Below are 22,043 nucleotides of genomic sequence, written 5' to 3'. Positions count from 1 at the left end.
AATAAACTGGGTTTTTTGTTTGGACGAAACAGGTTTTATTTTGCTACATTCATTTTGCATTTTATATTGCCCCACCCATTATCGAAAACTGCTGTCCCAGACGAGAGAGGGCGCACTTATCACCGCCATGAAAACGTCACTGGCGAAAAAGAATGAAAGTAAACTAGCTTCTAGTCGTCACTGCGCTCTGTGTGGTCCGGTGCTACACATTCGTACTGAACAGACACTTTCAATGATCGATACTCAACATGAAAGACTTGAAGCGAAGTCTATGTTCTATGTGAGTGACCTCAGCTGACTGATGTATCAGTCATCCAAAATGGCGTTCCGCGGAGGGAACGGTGAGTCATAACTTTCGCCCTTTTATCGTAAATTTAATCAACAATTTGTGACAATTTATCGGAAAGATATTGTGTCCCATATTGATGTTATACTAAGGCAAATAGTCAGTAATAATAAATTTGAAAAGGATGCCTTTCATGTTGTGAAAAATCTTTAGTTTGGCACTTTGTGAACTGAGTGATGCCTGATGGACATGATTGATGGATAGGCTTTTTTTATTCGTCAACATTGAACATGGTCAATCATGATCAATGTTGTTGTACATGTAGTTTTATGTACATGTAAATTGTGTATACACCACTTAGGCTACTATTACTACATGTATGTAGTCCGAGTAACTTGGACCCAACTTATCGCCTTTTTACATTCGGACATGCAGACATGGTCTGGCGATAGTACGGTCCAAGTAGATCTGCATATGCCGTGAAACACAACGCTCACACTGACATGACTGACCGTGCTGACCCAAAACCCCAACATTAGCCAACAAAAACATCAGATTTCACCCTCAAAACGGCCTCCAAATTACAAGATACGCAACCTGAGGTAGGCCTACAACAGGGGTGTGAAATCTCAGCTTTAAAGCTGATTTCAGCTTTTTTTGTTTTGGATTTCAGCTTTTTCCCTAACTTACTGTGTACAAAAGTATAGGAGATTTCCAAAGTTCAGCTTTTTTTACACCTTTTTCAGCTGTTTTCAGCTATTTTTATCAGTGGTCACTCACACCCCTGGTACAAGCAGAGATCGATGATTAAGATCGAGGTACTAAAGTTTATTTACGATCCGGATGAAAAGTGAAATTTCCCATTCAATTCCAAGAGCTTCCCTCGCGATCTTAAACACGTTAAATTTCCGACTCGTGTTTGAACAATGCGATGTGGTCATGCCCAGCGTTCATTCAATGGTCCCCCTATCCCAAGTGCGATTACGTTACCGAGCACGATGCATTATGACAATGAGTAGACTGGATCTCGTTTGTAAACACAAGTGCATTTCGAACAATGATAGGGAGTCGGGAACTAGCTTTCAAGAACTGGTTTCTGCTCATAAAAGCTGCCCTAGTTCCCGACTCCTATCGTGTTGTGACAGGGCTCGATTTACAAAAAAAAAGTGGCATGCACTGGTGCATGTAGACCAAAAAACCTACATGCACCAAGAAAAACCCACATGCACCATAATTGACTTACACCCGTCTGCTTCTCTAGCTCTGAAGGCATTCTTTCTCTTTGAAATGTATCGAACTTTCGACAGACAGTACAGTACATAGCCTTTTTTACTCTATCATGCTCAAGCCTAACATGGCGAAATCGATCCGCCATACATAATTTCGTACATATGTTCAGTACTCGCCTAGAAATCTAAATTTGCCTTCCCGCGTGTTCAGGATGTCATTTCGACGAAATTTGCCGTCGATGAAGACCCATTCGGACGTGTAGAAATCAGATTTTAACCTGACAAGTGACCCTGACAAATGATCCTGGACAAGTACCCAGGGTCATTTGCGTGCAAAATTATCGGAGCCCTCCGAGCTACCCGTCTGCTTCATGTGGCGCATATGATTGGCCAATAACGAGACCACGTGGTAAACGCACCTAATAATTTGGATTCGCACTTATGATCCGGACATAAGGAATGCCCGGAGCGTCAGTGCGATACCAAATTATCCGCAGCATGTATCACGTGGTAAATCACATGCATGATCGGAGGAGGTTGCAGGACGTACGTCGAGATCTTGATACTCGTACTCTGAATCTGCTGCGAATGTGCGAGCATGGTGCGAGGAATATTTATGGATTTATAAAAGAAATAACACGTTTGTACACTATCTGGTCAAACATTCAACAAACTTTATTCTTATTCTCACTCACTGGTAAATATATGCATGAAATGAGTATTTTGGTGGCTAAAAAAGTTACATGCACGTTGTGCATGCTCAGTTAAAAAGCTACGTGCACAAGCAAAAATCTACATGCACTGGTGCATGCGTGCACCGGGTAAATCGAGCCCTGTGTTGTGAGCATGCACAATAGCAAGGTCAACTGCTTGGGTCAAAGTCGTGAATGATAATGAGCATTGTTCCCCCCTCCCCCCCCTCCCACGCACACGTCATGCACATAGTGCAGTCATAGACATCTAGACATATAGTTTTGCATACTTTTACGACCACATATTTTTGCGTATCGGTCATGCAGGGGTGTTAATGGAAGTGCATGTTGTCAACCTTTGCACCAAATCGTCGCTAAGACTTTCAACTTCACCCACAAAAATAGTGCATTTCATGAATAAATTCTTTAACAGTACACCATTTGAAGAAAGACGAACATAACACTCACGAAAACACGGCACTTTGGCACAGAATCGTGCAAAAGCTTACGTGTATGCTTATGAGAAAGTGCCGATAACGCGGCATAGAGGTGACCAATTTCAATGCAGTAAACGGTAAATCCGTAGTATCGATTATAGAAAATTGGAAAATAATTTCGTAGTACATCGTGTGACCGTTGTTTACCAATGAGAAGCTTCAGAACAAGGGGGAATCCCTTATCGATGCATGCCGCGCGATTGTGATGTCACATAATGACCCGCACTGTTTGCCAGTTGGCTTATATGCATAATTTATGTTCGTGAATTCTGATAGCGATGTTTGATAGTGGTAAGTGAACTGGTCCCTCATTGATTCATGTCTTTTTTTTTGTAAGAAACAATAACCCCAAAGCTGTGACGTCTGTTATGCAAATCGATCTTGTCACTCCAGCATGCGAATTGCAATGTGACGGCTCTTTCCTGTACAATCTCTCAACCGATAGTAGTGCACAACCATAAAGTCTGGGAGAATCTATAGAACAAGAAACAGCCGTTGCATTTTATTTGTTAAAAAAAGTGATGTCTACATTTAGAATTTTTTTTGGAAATCTTTCTTTTTTCCCTAGGAGTACGAGTTTTCTTCCTTTATTGAGCTGTAAATTAAATCCTGCATTTAATGGCAGAATATTTCATCTTTTCTGTCTGATTGGTGGCTCTGGAGGAGTTTGCTATAAAGTGAAGTAGAGACTGAAATCGCATTAGGCCTAGGTCTGATTCCCGGACCCTGTTCTTGTTTCCGTCATTCAGACGGAACAGATGGAATACATGAAGAAAGCAGCTCTCACATTTGCCACCTTCATCTGCCAATATTTATACTATTTGTTTCCTTCCTGACAAGCTCCATTGCAGTGCTATTTCATAATTTACATTATTTTATTTTTTTAATTTTCAGATGATTCCAAATCAAAACGCGTGCTGAAACTAGACTTCACCCGCATCCCCCCTCAAAATGACAGTGACGGCAACGAAGAAATGCATGTTGGGATGTCATCAAGCAGACTAAGTCTGGTAACCAGCCCCAGTAATTCCAGCATCAGTAGCACGCACAGTACACAAAGTAGCAATGGTGGCAGCAGCAATCAAAGATACGAGTCACATCTGTAAGTGAACTCTCAAAGCCGCTTTAAGCTTGAGGCCAAAAAAATATTATTATTCTGCTTCCGGTTACCCTATCTTCCCTAGTTTGACAGCCCCTTCCATAATTTGCTTTTTGGTAAAAGTGAGGGAAAACCCCCGAAAACCATCAAGGGTAAAACCTTTTACCCTTGAATACAACGCAGACACCTAGGTATGATCGTACGCCAAAAAAAATTGCCTACCTACCTACCCTATTTTCAAATGCCATGTTATCAGAAGCAGATGTATTTTTTTTTTTGGTCTGACCAGAATGCAAATGCAAATCAAATGTGGCGTCATAAAACATTTGCAGCAAAATTCGCCCGGAGTGGAAATGTGTCCAATATTTGGGAAATTACATCACAAAATTGGTGTGACGTCACAATGTGCTTTGCATTCGTATTGGCATTCGCGCTGAGAGTGAACCGGGCCTTATTGTACAAACCTGCTGTGACTTTTAATTCACCAAATTTATGAATTTTATAATCGTTTAAGTTCACACAAATACAAGTAGACCAAAGTAGGTTTTTTGCCCTTCACCGACGTATAAACAGTGTATACTCAGTGTGTTACCTCCCGAGTGAAAGTTAGAAAAAATCACTCGGGCGGGACTCGAACCCACGACCTCCTGCTTTCTAGTGCAGATGTCTTACCACTCGACCACCGAGCTAACGGGTTGGCTGGTTCGAATCTGATGTACATAGCAGCGGGTACTGCAAATACAAGTGGGTAACCATTTAATCATATTTGCTAAATAAAAAGCTGTATAAAAATAGTCTTACAAGGCGTACCTTGATGGCCCTTCCCTAACATTAACTGGAAAACAAGGGAGGAAACTGTGTGCCACATGGGAAGGTATCATTTGAACCTTCCCACAATAACGTTTCCTGTACCTAAAGATTTGCCTAAATCCACCATTTTCAATTTCACTTATCCTGAATTGAAATCCTGGTGAGACCAGATGAAGCGTTAAAAAACTATTCTGTTAATTTAGGCACTCCATACTGCAAACTTTAGAAAGTTCGTGAAGTAAAGATCAAAGGTCACTAGCTGGGGCTAGCCAGCAGGATCTGTGTGTGCAGCGTGAGCGTCTTTTCCTAAATTGTTGTACCTTCACAGCCTGAGATATTCACACGTAGTGTGGTAGCAGTTGCCAATGACAGACACTGTGGGAAATTGCTAAACCACAAATTACAAACGTTCATGACCCTAACTCCATAGGCATTTTTGCTAGGATGCCTCTTAAATCCTGCAAAATCCTCTATTTGCCGCCATGTAAAAATTGCATACAGCCTCAATCCTGCAAAATCCTGTGTTACTTCTTAGAGGGGTGACAGCAATCAACGTCAATGTGTTGAGGCAGAGCCAGTGACATCCTAGAGCAGTGTGGAAGATTTCAAATAACATAAAGTCCGGTCCAAGATCTTGACACAGTGCATGCTCCAAAATCAGCCACACATTTTTGCCATAAACATCTAGTTTTGAATTCTGCAAAAAAGGTCGCATGTCGGCGTCCATTGACTTTGCGTGTACATGTACATGTGGGTTATTTTAAGAGAGATACAACCTTTTTGCATTCTAAAACTCACGTTTTTGCGTTTATGCCATTTTAGGAGATACGACCTTGTTGCACTGACGTGACGGTTAAAAGTGCAGTTTTCCTTTTAGAATTCCTGATTCATGTGAAATCAGCACAATTTTTTTAAATTTCAACTACTTCCTCACTATTTCCATAGAAACGTACTCATTGAAATTTTTGTTCAGTGAGAAATGAAATGTGAAACTAAAATAGACATGTGTGTAAAAGCAGAGTCATGCATGTACACACATGCAAAGTATATTTTATTAGTGAAAGTGGAAGTGTTATAGTTTACAGAGGTACCTGCGACATTAAGACAGTATTTGGAACTCATTCAATGTATAATTTAGTATGTTTTAGCACTTGCGGACAGTCAGGGTTTTGAGTTGTACATTATGTATTGCATGTGTAGTATTATCACCAGTAGAACCTTTACATCTAACACCTTTTTGTCACATTTTTAAAAGAGCTATATAACCCTAACTCCCTACATGTAGGCATTTTTGCTAGGATGTAACCTCAATCCTACAAAATCCTCCAACTGCCTCCCTGTAAAAATGGCTTACAGCCTCAATCCTGCAAAATCCTCCGTTAGTTCTTGAATGTGGTCCTTGGAGGGGTGACCACTGCCTCAATCCTGCAAAATCCTTCCAGCAATCACTGTCAGTATGTTGAGGCAGAAGCAGAGACATCCTGGGGCACTGCGGAGGATTTCAAGTATAACATGGGCCCAAATTTATGCATGGCTGAGCATAAATAACACAAGAACTGGCCTAGGACCTTGACACAGTGCATCCTCCAAAATCAACCACGCACGTTTGCCATATAGCCTCAATCCTGCAAAATCCTCCATTTTCATGATTTTGCAAAGAGGATTTTGGACGTTTTGGGAAGGTTAGGGTTAATACAGCTCAGAAAGACCCTTATCCAACATATGTTTCTTATTTGTTTCTGTTACAGAGACAGAATGCGTTCGCGTAGCCTGGACTCCATAGGCAAGCTGAGCATATCAGCTGTTGAGGTAAGATTTATCAGCTGAAAATGAAAGAACTTTCCCTTCAGTTTATATAGTCCATGTGCTGTGACGTCATGCCAGGCTACCCACACATTTAAGCCTCTTTTGCACGTTATTTGGCCCACATTAAACAGTATTCATCAGCACTTTTAAACCATTTTACATTTTCAAGGGATTAACATGCAGTGCAGAACAGATCGAACCATTTGCTGAAAGTTGGCATCAAGTGACAAAAACATCCAATTCTTATCGTCTATATAGTCAACTAGCATAGAAAGAAATTGATTTCCATCCAGGCACACAATACCCAAGTGCACCCTGTGATAACACAGTGTTTTCACTTTCAAGTGCAAGAGTAGAAGCAGAGAGTTCAACCCAATGCAGAGACGGGCCCAGCCAAATTAATTCTGAGGTTCGAATCAAGTTCACTGTTGGACACAGGGACGTCGTCGAGTCCATCACAAGTCCATCACAAGTAAATCACAAGTCTTTCAAGTCCAGTCACAAGTAACACTGAACAATAACAAAGGAATGCCTTTGTCAAAGCTCATTTGAATAGCCTGTGAGTTGAATTGGGACTGGAGGACTTGTGATGGACTTGCAGTGATGGACTCGACCAATATCCCTGGTTGGAAGCAGTTAGGAGCAACTACATGTGCCAGTTATTGAAAGATTGTATTTACTCATAAATTTACTCATAAATGTTGCCTGTCTGAAACCAAAGCCTATTTTGTTGACTAGATTGACTCTAAATCCATTTTGGTCTGGCGTGACTCCAGGACCCGTGTCTGAAAAAGGTATCAGACAGAAATATTTTGGTAGTTCCATCCACAGATTCTACCTTTAAAGTTGCGTTCCCTGTGCTCTTTAAAGGGAATGTACATCATTTGCTTTTGCTGCAATTTACAGAAATAAATTGATTTGGAGAATTAGTATGTTATAGCAAATATTGTTACACTGATTTGTTCCACGTTTTGGGTCCTTAGATGCTGGAAAAACCAAGAAAACCAATCATGTTCTTGTAGTCTAATTCCCTGACCCCACTTAAGATGAAACAGAGCAGTTTATAGACTTTGGGGAATTGTAAGGTCAGAGAATCAGTCTAGCAGGCTTGTACTCCTTCACAGGTGTGTAATCGATTGCAAACAAAATGCGGAATAACTAAATTTGAAAAATTAGGAGCAGTTTTTGAGAAAAAAAAGCCAGTTTTCTCCAATGCTGGTCGGCCAACCAGCGTTGAAAAAATACAATTTTTCTTCAAAATGTCAGCACACCAGTAGCTACGATTTTACAGGATGCTTTAGACTGTCATTCCCTAACAATCCAGTAAATCCAGTTTGCAAATGTTGTATCTTCCCTTTAACAAAATTGATTTTTTTTTTTATTTTTTTTTTTATTTATTTACCCTTACCTCACCTAAAGCTACAAATACTACTAGTAGTAAACTGTAGTATGAAATACTTCACCATATAAGTGAGCACAGCACTCACAGTATTTTCTAGTATTTGGGTACCTGCATACATAATTTTTGTAGTACTTTGTAGTATGTGGTACTGTACTCCAAATGAACTCTTAGGGGGTTAGGGTCAGTTTTCAACTTGTACGATTTATTCCAACCAAAATAGTTTTCCCATTTTTGAACATCTGCAAAGCTCTGGGAAAAAAGGGTTGTTGTTTCTGGCACAAACAGATCCGCTTTGCCAGCAGACTGGCTCCTGCTCCTCCACACATTCTCGATACTGATTTTTGAAAGGGAACTAGCCTACGGCATGAGAACGGAATTATTGTCTTGCAGCTAATAATCTGGCAGCCAATAATTCAAAATAAGCCTCTGTACTGATGACATCACACTTCGTTTACGTGTGTGCTTTCCTATAGTGCTCAGTGGACCGCAAGTGTACATGTAGACAAAGTGTGACGTCATCAGTACAGAGGCTTATTGTAAAGTAGTAATTCAATAACTCACTCAAAAGTGACTAACTTTTGTATTGCTAGAAAAAAACAATTTTAAGGAATCTATTTTTTGAGATGGAACTCAGATGGTATTGATAGTAGTCCCTTTTATGTATTTTGGTTTACAGACGTATGACTTCACATCCGAGGATCTGGAAGACAGAGGAGAAATTGGGCGTGGGGCGTTTGGCTCTGTTAGTAAGATGTGGCACTCGCAAAGCAATACCATCATGGCAGTCAAGGTATTAGTGTAACCTGACTCTTGACTTTGGTGTATTTTCCTTGAAAGGTAAAACAAAGTAGCTGCTCACTAGCGGTGTTTCTTTTTAATGAAATGGTTTTTGATCCCCTCGTCTTCTGAATGATAAAATATTGTTGTATGTGAAGACAATCTCTTTTTTTTTCATAGACTAGTAAGAAATTGTTCAATTACAAATTGTGAGACTGCCAATGTAGGGCTGGATAGCTCAATTGATAGAGCACTGATACAGTTTCCTGAAGGTTGAAGGTGTAAATCCTGATTGTTTGTTAAACTATAAAGTTCACTTTCCTTCTTTTTAAGGTTAAACAACCCCCCCCCCCCCTTGTTTTTCCTTTTTGCTTATAATCATATATAGTGTAATACTGCATGTTAGATGGGTAAGATTATAAATTTACAACTTTGAAAATATTTGATTCCCAATCTCATGCCACAACAGATTGATTCCGTCTGAACCCTGGACACCACATTCAAAATTCAAGCAGTGATTTAAAGCTTGGCTTGGCACCAGACTATTCCCCACCTAATTATAATGTGCAAGTTTTTGAACATGTTAATGATTAAGTGCCGGGTGAGAGAGCAGTTAGTGGGAGCGTGCTGCTCAATGCCATGGGGATGAGGTTGCAAACACCTTAACTTGACACAGTGCCACAGGATGTATGTACATCCACAGCAAACCTTGTTCGTTTCTTACAGCGAATCCGGTCAACTGTGGATGAGAAGGAACAGAAGCAGCTACTCATGGATCTGGATGTCGTAAAGAGGAGCAACCATTGTCCATGCATCATCAAATTCTACGGAGCACTCTTCAAGGAGGTGAGGGCACATCGCTAAACAATTCCGACTTGACCCTAACCCAGTGGCGCACCCAGGACTTGGCTTTTGGGGGGGGGGGGGTGTCACACAAATTTTGTTTCACAATTTTAAGAAGTTTAATATTTTTCTAAAAATGTTGCCCAAAATTTTTTGCAGAGGAATGTTTCTTTTTTTTCGGGGTGGGGGGGGGGGGCTATTTTGACGGTGGTGGTGCCACTTACATTACGGTGGTGCCACCCTATTATACTACTCGAAAATAGGCCACATACATGTACATATCACCAGGTCAAATCGTGAGACTAAAAATTACCAAAAATAATAAAATTGACAATCTCTTGGTGCACCACTGCCCTAACCTCAAATCTTCCAAAATGCTCTTTGCATAAGTTGAGGATTTTGAAGGAAATTAGTTCCCAATTTCATAAATGGTTCTGTTTATGATCCGTTCTGTGCTTAAAGTTCTAGCTCAAAAAAGTCTGTGCTAACCCTGGTCTATGAGAGTGCGCAATCTCAATTCCTTGCCAACCTGTGAAACGCTTTTGCCCTTGACACGTAATTTTCTGCTTTGGTTTATAGCGAGGAGGTGTCTTGTGTTAGCATAGCCATAACATAAGGGCAAGTCATTTGCATGTAAACATTCTCATGTTTGCATGTAAGGCCAAAACAAAATTGTATGTTTAAGGTAATGCCCTAGAAATTCTCTAGGTAGGTAGGTAGGAAATAAGGATTTTTTTAACTTTTTTGTTTTTCAGTCTTTCACACTGACTTTTTTTCAGTTTAGAATACATTTAATGATAAAGTATGTTTAATTAACCCGTTTAATTATTTCAACCAATAAAACACACACAAAATGCATACGGAAGATTGTTTATTTCAAAATACACTTAATTTTATTTTTGGGGGGCAAATATGGCAATGAAATGTTTTGAGGTCAGCAAATTGGCCAAAAAATATCAAAGTAGCTTGGGTTTCTTTTCTTTCTTTCTTTTTGCCAATAAAAAAAAACCGCATAGTGCGTAATGACTGTAATTTCTAACTTTTTATTGGTCCCAATTACCATTGATGTTCCGTAGGGTGATTGCTGGATATGTATGGAACTGATGGATACCTCATTAGATAAATTCTACAAATTTGTGTGTGACGATTTGAAGAGCCGCATCCCAGAACCAATCTTAGGCAAGATCACTGTCTCGGTGAGTAGCATCCGCTCCTTGAACTGTCTGTCCTTCACTCTGTCTGTCTAACCAAGTAAGATGCCAATGCCGAGGGGCTCCCAAAATTTCTGCACAGGTCATATGTTTGAATGAACCCTAACCCAGGTTATTTTGGCTAGAAACCCTGCCAAATGCAAAAACATGCAACACTTGTCAAAATGACAAGCCTGCCCAGTGTAGCAAGATCCATCAGGTCAAAAGTCTCAAGGCCAAACTGCCTCAGAGTCTGTGGTCCCCGAATGCAGAAGGATACAACTGTGGCATTGTTCGCTCTCATTGTTTCAGAACTGGATTCAGAAAGTTTCCAAAGAAAAAATGCCTGGGGAGATTGAGTTATCCTGTGAATTTTTTCTATGAATTTTGAAGGATCTAAAAGGATCTTGAAGGTTGAGGGGTTGAGGGTTTAGTAATGAGAAAGACAGTGACAGTTGGTTGGTTTGCTTGATCGATGCTCTTTCTAACACTGATTTTGCAATCACTTTTGTATCAGTTTTGCATGATCGATTTTGTAATCACGATTCCCTGATTAAATCTCATTCTTGAATTGACTCCACAGACCGTCACAGCACTGAATTACCTGAAGGATGAGCTCACAATCATCCACAGAGGTGAGATACATGTAGAGTTACTCCCGATTGAAAGTAAGCAAACTTTTAAGTGGGAGGATGGCGGAATCGAATCCTAATCAGCCGTGGAATTTCTCCACAGATTCAAAGAGTGTATGTTGTTTGTTATCAGTAGAGCAAACCTTAACCCTCATATGCAAACATACACTCAGTCCCAAGTTGTCCTTTCAGTCCAAATCAATCAAGTGACTGTTTTGAACAGTTAAGAGCTCCCAGCCAACACAAAGCAGGATTGACTGGCTGTGACTGTTTATGTAACTTGATACAGCTTTGCTTTGACTGTAGGTGATTGATAAGCCAACTGTGCCTACCACTTGTCTACTCCTGTCTGATGACTGAATTTGGCTAGTCACAGTGCTTGCTTGAAATATGATCCGACTGTTGGTGACTAGCCTGTGTAAAAGGCATGGCAGGGGAAGAGGAGTGATTTTTTGACTGTCTGTGACTGTTCAGACTGCAGAAGGGTAACCCTAACTCCCTGGGGGGTGTGCAAAATCGTATTGAAATTGGAGGATTCAGGACTGTTTGGGTTACACGCCAGCACCATTTATTTCAATGCACACTTTGTGTTGTTCTATACACAAATGTTTCTCAAACTAAGTTTTTGGATTTCCCCATTCTATGTTTTAGCTACATTGTAGGTGCCATGCCACCTTCTGGAGAAAGTGCTCTTTGTGTTTGTAACGTGAGCAATAGATCCTTTATGATCGAAATTCATGTAAAGGAAAAATTTGGAAAGAATTTCTCATCAAATATACCAATACTCTGATCTCACTCCAGTCGACAAAATGATTAAAGGAAAATCTTTTGAACGTTTTGTTTTTTGGTTTTTGTTTCGCATTCCAGACGTGAAGCCGTCAAATATTCTCCTCGACACCAAAGGCAACATCAAGCTGTGTGATTTTGGTATCAGTGGGCAGCTAGTAGACTCCATTGCCAAGACACGAGATGCAGGATGCAAACCCTACATGGCAGTAAGTGGAGGAATCTTTTAACAAGTTCGATCAATAAAATACAGCTAATCATGCTTCATCTAACTTCACTCAAACCCCTAGTCTAGGGGGTTATTCATGACCAACCTTACTAGGTTTATAATCACATCCCTGTTTATGGCCCGTCCCAATTCATATCCTGGACGAGTTCCTGACAAGTTGCGGGTAGAATCATTCACTTTGTCCGGAAAAAGCTCTGCATTTGCCCCGGACATGTTCCGGGGAAATTTTGATTAGCAACTGCCTGACTAACCAATGCTGATAACTTCATTGCGGCAAGATTGCGGGGAAGTTGTGCAGAATCTTGCAACTTCTACCCAATACAACATCCGCAACTTGTCCGGGACTTATTCCAGATGTGAATGGAGACGAGCCCGGACCATGTAGTTTTGAAATGACGTTTTGGCCATCACTTGAATAGAGATGTTTACACGTAGCTATTAGTGTGCAGGCATAAGTTATATCACAAGACAACCACTAGTCGACGAATAGTCCTCAATCAAACTTGCTCCTTGTAGTAGGGTCTGTTTTTTTTGTTTTTTTTCCAGCCGGAGAGAATAGATCCATATGTCTCCAAAGGAGGGTATGATGTCAGATCGGACGTCTGGAGTCTCGGCATCACATTAGTAAGTTTGTCTTTCTGTATGAGAATGGTTACAGCGTGGTTTGTTGACCAGCTGTCCAATATGTACTCGGACTGTCTGTTGAAAGATTTCAGCACAATTGCCAATATACATATGTGGATGTAATGCTTAAGATGTAATTGTGTCGCAGATTGAGCTAGCAGTCCGTAAACAATGTGGACCCCATTGTGTTAGGCCCGTACTAGACGCCGTGCTACTGATGCGCTGAACTTAATTGATATGAGTGCGGCAGTAGCTCATCTACAGCACTACAGTTTGCTCTAAATGCCGAACTTAATGGTCGAACCTTACTGAATCTGAAGTAACTGGCCAGGTTAAAGCAACTCAAGCAGTTTAATGAACTTCCACTGCGATCAAATTATTTGCGCCAATTTTTCTCCCTGTGATGCGAACGTGAGAGAGGGAATTCGCTCTTTTCACACTTCCGCCATGGGCATGCAGAGCCTCGATCTGGCAACTTTACACAATACATATGACCGGTTCAGTGATTCCCCTGTCGGGGTTCAGATCACTGAACCAGCTATTTTTAGTGCGTAAAGTTGCCAGATCGAGGCTGTGCAGGCCCAATGGCGGAGCGTGGAAAGAGCGAATTGTGAGCATTCGCATTCTTAAAATGTTTGCCCCAACTTCTAATTGAATTGAGTTGGCCACTGCAATGGCGCAGCGTTTAGGACAGTGGTGTGCCACTGCCATTTGGAATGACGATGGCGCAGCAGCCATGTGGCTGTACAGACATGACAGAATGGTGGCGTGCCTAACTCATTTTGTCAAGCCAAATGGTGCTAATTGTCATGCTATCGCCGTGCCGAATTCAAAAATAGTCCAATTAATTTAATTCGGCACGGCAGTGGCATGCATCTAAAGCGAGCCCTAGTGATATTGAAAATATACTGTACTTAGTGTGAGTTTTAATTTGCTCTCAGATTGAGCTGGCCACGGGCAGATTCCCCTACCCCAAGTGGAACAGCGTCTTTGATCAGCTGGCTCAGGTAGTCAAGGGTCCCCCACCGCGGCTGGTCAGTACGCCAGATATGCAATTCTCTGCTGAATTCACAGACTTAGTCAGCAACTGGTGAGTTGTAGATTCATTTCACCTAATCCTACTGATGCCAACAAAATAATGTGGTGCTTCTAAGGTTTCAAAGCACTTTTATTATTACACCTGTTCATTATTACACCTGTTCATTATTACACCTGTTCATTATTACACCTGTTCATCAATTATTACACAATTATTACACCTGTTCATCAGGAATGAGACAATTTTTCTGTAGCAGCCAAAATGGCATTCAGTGCATATTGTTAGTGAAATGTTCCCTTCTGTTTTAATTAACTCTTGTCACGATAATTCACTAGGTTAAACATGACTTATCTCTCCTTCATCAGGCTCAACACTAAATTTCATGACTTCAAAACTTGAAACTTTAAAGGCCTCTGTCTCAGTATTGTACTGTTACTACACATCAATAAATGTGAATTCCAAACAGCAAGTTCTTGTCAACAAAATGTCCGATTGCAGTGCAACAAACAGTATTGTAAGGAGAATTTTAATCTCTTTCCTGCAAAATCTCATTTTGACCTCTGCCAAAATCCATCTCATTTTACCAGAACACCTCACAAATATTGCTATTATGATATGATTCACCAGTAAAACAGCTGAAGACTAAGCAGCTTTTCTTGCAACCCCAGTCTGTTTTGAGGATGGTGGTTTCAACAGTCTTGAAGCCAGACATATAACCCTTTGTTTTATTTCAATCTTTGATGCACATGTTTTCATTTTGCAGTCTAAAAAAGCTGGAAGACGACAGACCAAAGTACAACAGACTACTGGTGAGTGTTACAAAAAGAGTTTGCAAAGGATACTACAAAGTTATGTTTATGTATAACAGTAAATGTGCCAAATCTTTATCATTGTTAAAAGTTGCATTATAATAGAGTTTAAAAATCTCAGAAGTTCAATCAGGCATGAGAATCTTCCTGTTTAAGCAGGAATTCCTGGGGTTTTTTGGTTGCCCAAATTTCTGTGTTTTTATTTATTTTGAGCCTGTTTTGGGGCTTTTTTGTCTGATTTCACATTTGTTTTTCTGTTTTTGCACAAGTTTCCTGGGGGTTTTTTTGCATTGAAATTCACTCTCGTGCCTGGTCCAATTGTCACCTGATACAGATTAAATAAGTTAATGTTTTGCATCATGTGGTATGTAGATCTTGTCACGGTAACGCAAACTACATATGCACATACAACACAATGGAACATTAGAAATTGCCTGTAAACGTACTTACCGATTTAATGAGGAAAAAAACTGGCTCAAAGTGAAGATATAGGCCCATCCCAAACACCCTGAAAATGGTATCGTTCAGAAGAAAACAGTCATTGAAGATGGCATTGAAAACGTGTACCTGCATGGAACTAGCAATGGAATCTACTTGATGAGACCAAAAAACGTGTGCAAAGTTTTCTCTATTTTCTCTGTAGCCACTGATCTGAGCTAAAATTTCAACAGATTAGGTGTCGTGCATCCTTACTTAAGATGTCAAGAAATTGTGTCCTTTAACCATAACAGAACTCAACCCATCAAACCCCTACGGCATGTTTTGTTGGAATCTGTCAGGATGGGTACAGTACCCCTTTTACATTGGGTTGGCAAACCTCCAGAATCAAAGTCAGATATACGTGTGTGCAGTTTCCCATATGGTGTTGGAATTTGCCAGGATGGGTATGGTTCCTAGTAAATCATGCTAGGGAGTTATATTTAAAGCAAATGGTCATGTGTCTTGAAAGTTGCTTACAAAAGCTCATAGATACAAAAACTATAAGGAAATGTTTTTATTTTATTCATTCACTGATAGTGAATAAGACTTTGTCTCCATATCGTCAATTTCTTCTTATGTTACCAGGAGCACCCATTCATCAAGAGATATGAACGACAGGAGGTTGATGTCGCTGGCTATGTCTCACACATCGTTGCACAGATGAACGAATCAGGAAAATTGTACAACACAGATTACTAAATTGTCTATTAACATGAGGTAGGGTGATTTTTATCTCGCTTCTTTTATCTCCCATTGAGGAATAAGTTGTACAGTGTAGCTCAGTTTTTATGAAGACACAGCTAAAAGTTGGGTCAAGTTTTGGGCCAGCTTGGACAAAACTTGAGTTGTAAGCTTTGGAAATCATGGAGAAAGATGGAAAACATGGATTATAAATCATGGTTCTCGGTCCTCACATTATCAATACTGAATGTGGGGCAGGAACCAACCAACCCTCCGAGAATGGAATATGCCTCTGTACTGATGATGTCATGCTTTGTTTACATGCGTGCTTTCTTATGAGAGCCCGGTGGGAATGACGGTTTCGTACCCAGTAGAAAAGCGTACAAGTAACAAAGTGTGACATCATCATTAGTACAGAGGCTTATTATCGTTAGGCCGCAAGAAATTTGAATCTTGTAAAGTAATAATAATTCAAAAACTAATTTTGGGCAGATTTTTGTTCAGGCGATGTATCATTCAAAAGGTGAATAACGTTTGAATTGTTAGAAATACATCAATTTAGAAGAGGAATGTAATATTCGGCATGATACTTGAAAATAGCACGGGGAATTCAACATTAACCGGGGTTCTTGAGTTGCGTTGAACTAAAAAGTATTAGGAGTGGCTCAAGTCTGCCCAAAAAGACATTGGTTTCAGATGGGCAAGCCTCATGTATTTATTCTCCCAACTCACTAGCTTGCCCTGATGGGACTCGAACCCACAACCTCCTTCTTACTAGCGCAGACGTTTGAAGAACAGCTTGCCCTCAGCATGCATTTGTTTTTCTTTTAATAAGGTTAACTTACTTCTAATCTAATCTGAGGTAAACCTGTAAGATCCTATTAAAGTACGTTTTTTTGCTGTAGGAATAACTGTACAAAAAATCAATCAAAAATGTACCCAGTATTTATCACATGTAGAGGAACCGCGCATATTTAATGACACGCTTACAAAGTAAGCTTGTGTGAATTCGAAGTGTCTTTGCTGCAGAGATTACACATCAAAGATGAATGCAAGCGAAATAACATTCATAAATATTTCATTAAAAATCTTATTCAATATAACGATGAGGCATTCTTCAATGGGCACTAATAAAGAGTCTCTGAACATAACATAGAAAATCTTACAGTATCTTATGTAAATAAACAAAATCAAGGTATGCATATGGGTAATACGCATTTCTGGGAGTATGTTACCTCCATACTTAATCTCGTGATAAAATCAAGAGTTTAAAGACAAGTTTCATGGCCTGTACGTGGGACCTTGGCTAGGAAAAGTTCAAACAGAGGCTCTACTGGCAAGCTTTGGTCAATTGAATGGATTCTTGTGTACGATATATGCTGTAGCTTAGCAACCTACATGGTAATCACAGGCGGATCTAGAAGGTTTCCAAAGGGGCGGTCCCCAAAAGAGGGGGGGGGGGCGGGTTTCAGCGGCCCAAGGGGGGGGGGGGCGCTGATGCCCAAGCTTATGTAGAATTTAAGCATTTTCAGACTTTTTCCAAAAAGAGCTTCAAAAATATAGCTTAGAGATCCACGCAAAGTTAGAATGAAGCTGCAAATCGCCGTACCACCAATAGCCAATGAGATATGTGAGTATTTAACCCTCAGTCAACAAAAAAGAGTTCTTGCTTATTAATATTTGGTCAGTAATAAAAACAAAACAACAGTAGGAACGATTGTAAAGTACATGTATGTGTATAATTCTTACAACAGTAAACTATTATGCATGTGACGGGATGGTGTTTTTTTTTATCAAAGAATCAGATGTGAAGATTGCAACTATTTAGTACATCTGAATTTGTGAATGAAGTGTATTTAAGATGACAGTATTAGCTCTGCAGACTGTGATTGAGTAACAACTAGCTTCCATGTCCTTATGCCTGTCTAAAGTTGATTTTTGTTCCGTCATATTTTGAACTTGTAAGATAGGTCTATGTGTTTCATTAGATCCTTTTTGTTCTGGTAATGGCTGAAATTTCTGAGACAAAAAGGTGAAGTTGTTAAACTTGGGTCTAGTGCTGTTTGTTTTCCGCTAGTGATTAGAGTCCCTTTGAAACAGTGTTAAACGTCCGATGTCCTCAACATGACTTTCTGAATATTAGTTTAGCTTTCATGTTGTACCAGCACTAAGAAGAAGCATGCTTTGGCATGCTGTTGATATTATCACAAAACACCTTTACCAAATTTGGTTGCAAGATAAAACAGTGTCATTTGGTAGTTTCTAATATACAATATCAACCTTATCGTCCAAAGTGCTATAAACTAATGTGCTTTATAGCAGAAGAAAGAATAGATCCACATATAGACCATTTGCACTGCAGCCATCTTGGAGGTATGTGCTTTTGTTCAACAGGGACACGCATAAGTAGACCTCTAGCGCATTCATTGTTAATGAATAACAAAACACCCTTCAAAGATGGCTGCTCAATGCAATCAATCTATTGTTATGCAGTGGTTTTGAACTGAACTCGTCTAAGCAAAAAACATATAGGTTTCCCGGCCAATTTCCTAAAATGCTCATTCGCTTATGAAAATCGGTCATTCATTTTTGTCTGAATTTGAGAATCGCTCTGAACACGCGTTTCATTTTCGCAACCAGAGTATTCGAATCCATTTCGGTTCAATCAATTAAGTGATTGAGCAGCAACTATCGTTCATGTTTATTCAGATTCGTTTACAAGACTTCTTTTCGCTTTTAGAGGGCGATTTCAAAGCTGGACCATTCTATTTCACTTTCAGTTTAATGTTCTGTTATCTTATCTGCTATTTTGAATGAGCACATTCACGAAATTGTATGCCAGAACTCTGCGCGAAAAGGTATGCTTGCGTAAATGAATTCGCAGGTAACGTAATTGGCCGTCTGTTTCTCAGAACCGACTGCACAGACAATGAAAACGATTGAACTTTCATGGAACGGAAATGGGATTAAAGACGTGCATTCATATTCAGACGAAAACGAACGACCGATTTTTAGAAGTGAATGAACATTTCAGGAAATTGGCCGGGAAAACCTTTAAGCGTTATATTCCATCAAGGGGCTGGAATTTTTTTATTCATCGAGTTATACTCCCGACTGGATACCATGTGCTTATGATTGTGATTATGTCACATACTTATTTGGTAAAAAAAAAAAATTTAATTTGGCTTTTAAAAAAAAAACACCAGTATGTTTGGCTTTTTTGGACCAGCGTCTGAAAACCACGTAGGCTATCCTGGACGACGAGATTTCAAGTGTGTGCCATAAAAAGACAGATGTTTTAAATCATTTTCTGTCGCCCATAAAATGTTCATTAAAGATCTGTTGCGTGTTGTATTGTGGGTTATATGTGCATTTCAATATTCTTCTCATACACTCTTTTTTATCAACGATGACGGATGGTTACAAGGCTTTTTTTTTTTAAATAAAACTTTGGATAGTCCGAAAAAGTTTAAAAGGTGTTTGAAGTAATAGATATATGCAAGAACCATTCGAAATTTATTAAATGTAACTTAGTTTGATGTTTGTCTATAACAAATGTATTTACAAAAAAAATGAAACAAAGCCAGCCAAATGTAATTGTAGAAGTGATGCTTGGCAGAAAGGTGTGTTGCCCAAGAAAATGTTGACTAGCCTCAATTCCAAGTCACCGTCTGCTTGTGAATTGTTACTGGTGACACTTGAAGGGAGCGTGCTGAGCATTTTGAGGGGGCTGATAAATCAGCTCCTTGACACTGTGCCCTGTGCTATAATTATGGCTTCCAACTATATAAACAGTGCTGTTGTAGTGTACCAATCGTATCAAGCAGTGTTTCTTTGATAAATCTCAGTTAACAAGTTTTAACAAGTTTTTATTATCGTTAACCAGCCACTTTTATTTGTGACTTTTTTTTGTTGATACCTGGTCTTTATCAGCTGTTGTAATATCTGTATAAAACGGTTCATGCATGGCCGTTGTCTGGTATATGAGTTTGAACTGGTTAACAAGTAAATCTTTTAGTAACTTGTGATGAGGTTATTTTAACCAGTACCTAACTAGTTGGTTTTATCTGGTTGATAATGACAGGATGCAAAGCTGCAGCTTACTGATTTGAGGGTTTACTTTATTGGCTTAACCGATCGAAGAATACTTATTCGTATTTGTAACATATTTTTTTAATCAGTTGGTGCATTTGAGTTCGCGTTAACAAGTAAAAAGAAATCGGTGTAATGTTTCGCAATTTTACAGATTTGTTTCTTTTTTTCCGTAAGTGTACAAATTTTCCAGTAATGTGTCGTGTTTTTTCCCTGTATCTTTCATAAGGCATTGTAACTGTATGAAGAGTTAACATGTTATAAATGTATAAAGCAAATGAAGAGTGTAGATTAAAAAAAAGAAAGTCACCCGTATGAGGTCTTCAACCTGTGGAGACAAGAACCTTCAGGCACAGTTGCCGAGGATACAAATAGACCCCATGCACAGAGCGCCCTCATAGAGGAACAAATACCCCTCCTCAGATGTGACGTCAGATCAAGGGGGCGGGGTCTATTAACCGAGCTTGAGATGCTTTTATGCTAAGCACTAAGCAGTAACGTATTAACCGCTGTATTTGTTGCTTTGTGCAAATATGCACATGTGGTGTTTTTTTTTGGCTTAGCCATTATTTTTTATTTTGGGGGGGGGGGGGCTACCAGCTCTCGTACCTGACAAAGTTGTTAACAAAACTAACAGAATAAGTCTCTGTACTAATGACGTCATAATTTGTTTACGTGTGTGCTTTCCTATGGTGCTGAGGGGACCGTGGACCCCACTGGCTCTATAGGAAAGTGCACATTTAAACAAAGTGTGACGTCATCAGTACAGAGGCTTATTGAGAATTGATGTTTCGGATCTGGGGTGGGGTAGGAATCCTCAAAACACGTTAATTTACCATGAGGAAGAAAAGGAACGCGTTCTTTTCCATATCGTTCATGTAAGAACTTTCAGCATAATTATAACGCATTGCACGCGTTTTTATGTCGGTCATTGTCTTACCAGAATCTCAGGAATTCTATTGAGATATCTAGGGGATGCGTTAGGTAACAATAGTCTAGGGTGTGAATAGGGTATAGGGAGATGGGGGCTACTATCATGTTGGGTAAAGTACAGATTGTACACAGTACATGCATTGACATGAATTTTATTTTGACATGCAGACTTGAATCCACATATTGCATCCTTTGTGTTAAAATCTGAAATGATTACATTCGACGTCAAGGCTATTACATGTAGCACAAGGGTTGCATCGCGGTCAGTCAGTTTAAAAAGTTGGAATTAGTCACGTGTCGACCTCTAATCGCGAGGTCATTCTACCAAACCTGGTTAGGCTGGTTTATATAATGATGAAGGAAGGGTTAGTGCTTAACCCTCGGTGACCTTTACGTAGCTACTGTTGTTGGTAGACTTGTTACACGTACTTTGGTTTTTAGCCTGTTTTATCTTGTCGTTTCTCGTCTTAAAGAAATACAATGGCTGGCTATAACAGAATTGGAGGTGTGTATGCTTGGAATATTCTTAATATAATGAGCTGAGAATTATTCTTAAATCATGGAATTGAATATATTAAAAAGATATATTGAAAGTCAAGAATATGTTCATTCTTGCGTGCTTTTGTGTGTGTGTGGTTTTTGTCTATGATACTTACTATAGGTTTTCTCAGGATATCAAAAAGGGGAAAACATTGTATTTTCAGCAAAATGATGTGTGAACCATCCAGATCAAGCCTTGAATTCCATAGGGTGCCATCTTTGGGAGGGGGGGGGGGCAAAAAGTACAATTGTCCACGAGATCAGGGAGCCATGACCGGTGACCGCGACGACATTTGAACCATCCCTCGACTAACTCAAATAACATGTGGGGGCGTACGTGCCTACTTTTAAGCTTTTCCGCTACCAGAAAAGCAGATTGTACTTTTCCTCCGTTTGCTGGCGGCCGAAAGTGGCCATCTGCTTTTCTCCTTTATGAAAGCAGAAAAGTGGATCGAACGTTTGGCAACAACTGTGCATTCTACTTTTCTGCTTTTTGGACACCGGAAAAGCAGATTTTACCGAAAAGTGATCATCTGCTTTTCTCCTTTTGAAAAAGCAGAAAAGTGA

General features: G+C 39.8%; 1 protein-coding gene across 1 annotated transcript; it reads left to right on the top strand.

Annotated features, from left to right (window-relative positions):
• Positions 1 to 240: 240 nt before the first annotated feature.
• Positions 241 to 18,729, top strand: LOC119737065 (dual specificity mitogen-activated protein kinase kinase 4-like). Its single transcript, XM_038211137.1, has 12 exons — positions 241 to 341; positions 3,599 to 3,806; positions 6,362 to 6,422; positions 8,498 to 8,611; positions 9,325 to 9,444; positions 10,518 to 10,637; positions 11,215 to 11,266; positions 12,131 to 12,258; positions 12,825 to 12,902; positions 13,844 to 13,992; positions 14,705 to 14,750; positions 15,816 to 18,729. Exons 1-12 carry the CDS (start codon positions 302 to 304, stop codon positions 15,927 to 15,929), a joined length of 1,230 nt encoding a protein of 409 aa, XP_038067065.1. The 5' UTR covers positions 241 to 301; the 3' UTR covers positions 15,930 to 18,729.
• Positions 18,730 to 22,043: the final 3,314 nt, after the last annotated feature.

Source organism: Patiria miniata, unplaced genomic scaffold (genome assembly GCF_015706575.1).
Source record: "Patiria miniata isolate m_02_andy unplaced genomic scaffold, ASM1570657v1 HiC_scaffold_3, whole genome shotgun sequence".
Classification (NCBI taxonomy): Eukaryota; Metazoa; Echinodermata; class Asteroidea; order Valvatida; family Asterinidae; genus Patiria; species Patiria miniata.
This window is presented reverse-complemented; position numbering and strand designations above follow the sequence as displayed.